Genomic DNA, 7,025 nt, shown 5'->3' with positions numbered 1-7,025 from the left:
CCCTTTCCTCCCCACAGCTGCCGTCGGCTCCTCCCCCTCCCCCCCCCTCTCTGTCCTTTGTTCCCCCTGCAGTTCTTGGTTCCGGTTCCGGTTCCGTTTCGGCTCCTCCCCCCCCCCCAAAGGCTCCGGGTCCGGTCCCACAGACGGTGCCACGGCGGCTCCTCAGCGACGGGGGGGACGGCAGCGGGGACGACGGCATGGATGGGGATGATGAGCTGGTCATTGATATACCTGAGCCATAAAGCACCCAAAATCGACCTAAATGGGCCCAAAATGGACCCAAATGGACCCAAAATGACAAGAAATGGCCCCAAAATTGACCAAAATAGCATCAAATGGACCCAAAATGGCATGAGATGGATCCAAATTGACCCAAAATGGACCCAAAATGGCATTAAATTGACCCAAAATTGACCAAAATGGCATCAAATGGACCCAAAATGGACCTAAATGGCATGAAATTGACCCAAAATGGCGCCAAATGGGCCCAAAATGGACCCAAATTGACCCAAAATGGCATCAAAATGGCCCCAAAATGGCATGGATGGGGACGATGAGCTGGTCATTGATATACCTGAGCCGTAATGGACCAAGATTGGACCCAAAATGGACCCAAAATGGCATGAAATCGACCCAAAATGGACCCAAAATGGACTCGGGGGAGCTGGGAGATTCCAGAGGACCCAAATCCCATCCAAATTGACCCAAAAATGGCTGGAAAATGGGCCCAAATGGACCCCAGATGACCCCAAAATGGCATGAAATAGACCCAAAATGGCATGAAATCAACCCAAAATGGACCCAAATGGACTCAGATCAACCCAAAATGGCATCAGATGGACCCAAATAAAGCCAAAATGGACCCAATTGGACCCAAAATGGCGTCAAATGGACCCAAATTGACTCAAAATGGACCCAAAATGGCATTAAATCAACCCCAAATTGACCCAAAATCACATTAAATTGACCTAAAATGGACTCAAATTGACCCCAAAATCGCATCGAATCAACCCAAAATGAACCCAAAATGGCATTAAATTGACCCAAATGGACCAAAATTGGAAACAAATGGACCCAAATCAACCCAAAATGGCATTAAATTGACCCAAAATGGACCCAAAATGGCATTAAATTGACCCAAAATAGACCCAAAAAGGACCCAAATTGACTCAAAATGGACCCAAAATCGCATTAAATGGCCCCAAAATGGACCTAAATAAGCCCAAAATGGCATGAAATGAACCCAAAATTGACCCCAAATGGATCCAAATTGACCCAAAATCACATAAAATTGAACCAAAATTGTACAAAATCACCCAACTGGGCCCAAAATGGCATTAAATGAACCCAAAATCTCATCGAATGGACCCAAAACGGCATCAAATTAACCCAAATGGCCCCAAAATGGCCTGAAATTGACTTAAATGAACCCAAAATCGCATTAAATTGACCCAAAATGGACCTAAAATGGCCTGAAATTAACCCAAATTGACCCAAATGGACCCAAATCAATCCAAACTGGCATTAAATTAACCCAAAATGGACCCAAAATAGCATTAAATTGACCCAAAATGGCATTAAATTGACCCAAAATCACATCAAATGGACCCAAAATGGACCCAAATTGACTCAAAATGGCCCCAAAATTGCCTGAAATTGACCCCAAATGGACCCAAATTGACTTAAAATGGCCCCAAAATGGCATTAAACCGACCCCAAATGGACCCCAAATGGACTCAAATAGACCCAAAATCACATTAAATTGACCCAAAATGGACCCAAAATGGACCCAAATGGACCCAAATGGCCCCAAAATGGCATCAAAGTTGACCCAAAATGGCTCCAAATGGACCCAAAATGGCATTAAATTAACCCAAAATGGCCCCAAAATAGACCCAAAATGGACCCAAAATGAACCCAAAATGGCCTGAAATTGACCCAAATGGACCAAAATTGGACAGAAATGGACCCAAATCAATCCAAAATGGCATCAAATGGACCCAAAATGGACCTAAATAAGCCCAAAATTGCATTAAATTGACCCAAAATAGACCCAAAAAGGACCCAAATTGACTCAAAATGGACCCAAAAAGGACCCAAAATGGCATGAAATTGACCCAAAATGGACCCAAAAAGGACCCAAATGGACCCAAATTGACCCAAAATGGCATCAAATGGGCCCAAAATTGTATAAAATCTACCTAAATGAACCCAAAATGGCATGAAATGGACCCAAAATCACATCAAATGGCCCCAAAATGGTATCAAATGGACCCAAAATGGACCCAAATTGACTGAAAATGGCCCCAAAATGGCATTAAATCGACCCCAAATGGACCCCAAATGGACTCAAATAGACCCAAAATCGCATTAAATTGACCCAAAATGGCATTAAATGGACCCAAAATCACATCAAATGGCCCCAAAATGGCCTGAAATTGACTTAAATGAACCCAAAATCGCATTAAATTGACCCAAAATGGACCCAAATTGGCCTGAAATTGACCCAAAATGGACTCAAATGGCCCCAAATTGACCCAAAATGGCCCCCAAAGGACCCAAATCAACCCAAAATGGCATGAAATGGACTCAAAATGGACTTAAATAAGCCCCAAATGACAAGAAATGGCCCCAAAATTGACCAAAATGGCATTAAATTAACCCAAAATGGCATCAAATGGACCCAAATTGACTCAAAATGGACCCAAAATGGCATTAAATCGACCCCAAATTGACCCAAAATCGCATTAAATTGACCCAAAATGGACCCAAATTGGCCTGAAATTGACCCAAAATGGACTCAAATGGCCCCAAATGGACCCAAAATGGAATCAAATGAGTCAAAAATTGTATAAAATCAACCCAAATTGACCCAAAATGGCATTAAATTGACCCAAAATGGCCTCAAACTGACCCAAATTGACTCAAAATGGACCCAAAATGGTATTAAATCGACCCCAAATGACCCAAAATCGCATTAAATTGACCCAAAATGGACCCAAAATGGCATTAAATTGACCCAAAATGGACTCAAATGGCCCCAAAATGGCATTTAATGGACTCAAAATTGACCTAAATAAGCCCAAGATGGTCCCAAAATGGCATTAAATCGATCCCAAATTGACCCAAAGTGGCCTGAAATTGACCCAAAATTGACCTAAATAAGCCCAAAACGGACCCAAAATGGCATTAAATGGACCCAAAATGGCCTCAAACGGACCCAAATCACGTCAAATGGACCCAAAATGGCATGAAATTGACCCAAAATTGCATCAAATTGATCTAAATGAACCCAAAATCGCATTAAATTGACCCAAAATGGCATTAAATGGACCCAAAATCACATCAAATGGCCCCAAAATGACATTAAACGGCCCCAAAGTGAGTCCAAGATGGCGGCTGTGGTGTGAAATGGGCTTGTGGTGTTTTTTGTAGCCCTAAAATGACCCAAATCCACCCAAATTCAACCCAAAATGGCCGCCAAGATGGCGGATCTCTTTAGGTGTCGGCGTTTCTCTTCCGGGTATGTCACTTCCGGTCGTGACGCCGTTTTATTGCGTCACTTCCGGTTTACGCGCCGACACTTCCCCTTCGTGCAGCGTCACGTGGTGAGTGCACTTCCGGTCGGGACGCCATTTTATTTCATCACTTCCGGTTTTCGCATTGACATTATCCTTTCGTGCCGCGTCACGTGGTGAGGCCACTTCCGGTCTCGGCGGCGATATTTTTAGCGTCACTTCCGGTTTACGGCGGCGGAAATAGACGTCACTTCCGGTTTAGGGGTTTGTTTCGGTTTCACATTGGTTTTTATTGAGGGGGCGGAGCCTAAAAGGGGGCGGGGCCTGGGGACGATATGGAGCGGCCCCACAGATCTATGGGGCAGGGTTAGGGATCTATGGGGCAGAACTGTGATCTATGGGGCGGCCCCACAGATCTATGGGGCAAGGTTAGGGATCTATGGGGCAGAACTGTGATCTATGGGGCAGCCCCATAGATCTATGGGGTTAGATAGTGATCTATGGGGCAGAACAGTGATCTATGGGGCAGCCCCACACATCTATGGTGCGCTGAGGTGGATCTATGGGGCAGCGCCACATATCTATGGGGTGAGACAGCGATCTATGGGGCAGCCCCACACATCTATGGGGTGATGACCCCAATCTGTGGGGCAGCCCCAGAGATCTACGGGGTTAGATAGCAATCTATGGGGCAGAACAGCGATCTATGGGGCAGCCCCACACATCTGTGGGGCAGAACAGTGATCTATGGGGCAGAACAGTGATCTATGGGGCAGCCCCACACATCTATGGGGTGGGATAGTGATTCATAGGATAGAATTGTGATCTATGGGGCAGCCCCACACATCTATGGGGCATCCAGGTGTTTCTATGGGGCAGACCCACACATCTATGGGGCATCGACCTGGTTCTATGGGGCAGCCCATAACGATCCGATGTCACACATCTATGGGGCAGCCCCACACATCCATGGGGTGCAGAGCCGGATCTACGTGGGCCCCATAGGGCTGGGGAGGATCCATAGGGCAGCTGTGGGGCAGCTCCACCCCGAACCTGTGGGGAGACAAACACTGTGTGGCCCCATAGACCCCAATGACCCACACATGTTCTATGGGGCGCTGAGGTGGATCTATGGGGCGGCCCCATAGATCTATGGGGTAGGATAGAGATCTATGGGGTTAGATAGCGATCTATGGGGCAGCCCCACACATCTATGGGGCACTGAGGTGGATCTATGGGGCGGCCCCATAGATCTATGGGGTAGGATAGAGATCTATGGGGCAGAACAGTGTTCTATGGGGCAGCCCCATAGATCTATGGGGTGGGATAGCGATCTATGGGGCAGAAAAGTGATCTATAGGGCAGCCCCACACATCTATGGGGCACTGAGGTGGATCTATGGGGCAGAACAGTGATCTATAGGGCAGCCCCACACATCTATGGGGCAGCCCCACACATCTAATGGGCGCTGAGGTGGATCTATGGGGTGGCCCCATAGATCTATGGGGTAGAACAGTGATCTATAGGGCAGCCCCACACATCTATGGGGCACTGAGGTGGATCTATGGGGCAGCCCCATAGATCTATGGGGTAGGATAGTGTTCTATGGGGCTTAACAGTGATCTATGGGGCAGCCCCACATATGTATAGGGTACTGAGATCTATGGGGCAGCCCCATAGATCTATGGGGTAGGATAGAGATCTATGGGGCAGCCCCACACATCTATGGGGCAACACCTCAAACCCCACCCACCAACAGGCCACGCCCCCATAGGAATACATTATAAACCCCCCATAGGCCACGCCCACTTCCACAAAGCTCCATCCCCACTGGTCACATTCAAATTAAGCCACGCCCCCACCACGACCACGCCCTACTGCAGGCCACGCCCCCTTCCATAGCCCCGCCCACCCCCAAAGCTCCATCCCCATTGGTCACATTCATCCTAAGCCCCGCCCACTTCCTTAGCCCCGCACACTTCCAAATCCCCGCCCCCCCATTGGTCACATCCGCACTAAGCCCCGCCCCCATCTTAAGCCCCGCCCACTCCTCAAAGCTCCATCCCCATTGGTCACATTCCCACTAAGCCCCGCCCAATCCCAAAGCCTTCATCCCATTGGTCGCATACATCCTAAGCCCTGCCCCCTTCCTTAGCCCCGCACACTCCCAAATCCCCTCATCCCATTGGTCACATCCGCACTAAGCCCCGCCCACTTCCAAAGCCCCGCCCCCTTTGACCGCATTCAAATTAAGCCCCGCCAACTCCCAATGCACTCATCCCATTGGTCACATTGGCACTAAGGCCCGCCCCCTTTTCTAGCCCCGCCCACCTCCATTAGATTATTCCATCTATACCCCCGCTCCCCTCTTAAGCCCCGCCCACTCCCAATGCCTCCATCCCATTGGTCACATTCATCCTAAGCCACGCCCCCTTACTTAGCCCCGCCCACTTCTAAAGCCCTGCCCCCCATTGGTCACATTCACACTTAGCCCCGCCCACTCCAGCTCCATCCCCATTGGCCCATTCAGTCCATAACCCCGCCCCCATCTTAAGCCCCGCCCACTTCCAATGCCTCCATCCCATTGGTCACATTCAAATTAAGCCACGCCCACAACAATAACGCCCTACTACAGGCCACGCCCCCTTTCTAAGCCCCGCCCACCCCGGAAGCTCCATTCCCATTGGCCCATTTAGTCCATAACCCCGCCCACTGTCTTAGCCCCGCCCACTCCCGAACCTCCACCCCCCATTGGTCACATTGTCACTAAGCCCCGCCCACTCCCAAATCCCCGCCCCCCATTGGTCACACGGTCTGTAAGCCCCGCCCCCTTTTCCAATCCCCACCCACCTCCATTCACCCCAGCTCCGTCGCTTCACCTCCCCCTTCGCAGTGGCCGGGACCGGAAGTTGCCGCATCCAGACCGGAAACGTCCGAACCGGAAGTGAGTTGCCCAGATCCGGAAGTGAGTTGCCCAGAACCGGAAGTGAGTTGCCCAGAACCGGAAGTGAGTTGTCCGGAGCCGGAAGTGAGCTGCCCGGAACCGGAAGTGGGGTGCCCGGAACCGGAAGTGAGCTGCCCGGAACCGGAAGTGAGTTGTTGACCGGAAGCGGAAGCGTCGTGTGTCTGTAGGTGCCCCCGTAGCTGCGCGGCCGTGGCACAATGGACCCCGCACAAACGGCAACGAACCGAGCGGCCGCTGCCGGGGGGGGGGTGGGGGCTGCCGTGATCCTTCACTGAGTGAACGCGGAGATATGACGCTGTGGTGAAACCTGGGGAGAGAGAGATATGGGGAGATGTGGGGCTGGAGATGTGGGGCTGGAATCTATGGGGCTGGAGATGTGGGGCTGGAATCTATGGGGCTGGAGACAGGGAATCTATGGGGCTGGAGACAGGGAATCTATGGGGCTGGAGATGTGGGGCTGGACACTAGATGTGGGGCTGGAGATGTGGGGCTGGAAGAGATGTGGGGCTGGAGATAGATAAGGAATCTATGGGGCTGGAGGA

The 7,025-nt window shown here is 50.3% G+C and overlaps 2 protein-coding genes across 4 annotated transcripts in view; one reads left to right on the top strand and one right to left on the bottom strand.

Moving 5' to 3' along the window:
* The window catches only part of INO80E (INO80 complex subunit E), a 27,178-nt gene extending 25,874 nt beyond the window's left edge, over nucleotides 1–1,304 (top strand). Inside the window, exons 7-8 of one of the 3 annotated variants that reach the window (XM_015850792.2) lie at nucleotides 73–429; nucleotides 503–1,304. In XM_015850792.2, the coding sequence (XP_015706278.1) occupies nucleotides 73–414 (342 nt within the window). In that variant the 3' untranslated portion in view covers nucleotides 415–429; nucleotides 503–1,304. Of the gene's footprint in view, nucleotides 1–17; nucleotides 430–502 lie in introns of those variants that run through there. The other 2 variants (XM_015850794.2, XM_015850793.2) reach the window with 2 other exon arrangements.
* A 1,330-nt stretch (nucleotides 1,305–2,634) lies between these two features.
* LOC107307295 (myc-associated zinc finger protein-like) overlaps nucleotides 2,635–7,025 on the bottom strand; it is a 15,921-nt gene continuing 11,530 nt past the window's right edge. The window contains exons 5-6 of the mRNA XM_032441754.1: nucleotides 6,369–6,790; nucleotides 2,635–4,571 (exon numbers count right to left, since the gene is read on the bottom strand). Of these exons, the coding sequence (XP_032297645.1) occupies nucleotides 6,375–6,790 (416 nt within the window). The 3' untranslated portion in view covers nucleotides 2,635–4,571; nucleotides 6,369–6,374. The remainder of the gene's footprint in view (nucleotides 4,572–6,368; nucleotides 6,791–7,025) is intronic.

This window comes from Coturnix japonica, unplaced genomic scaffold (assembly GCF_001577835.2).
Source record: "Coturnix japonica isolate 7356 unplaced genomic scaffold, Coturnix japonica 2.1 chrUnrandom535, whole genome shotgun sequence".
In the NCBI taxonomy this organism is placed as follows: Eukaryota; Metazoa; Chordata; class Aves; order Galliformes; family Phasianidae; genus Coturnix; species Coturnix japonica.
The sequence above is the reverse complement of the archived record's forward strand: the minus strand, read 5'-3'. Positions and strand labels throughout refer to the sequence as shown.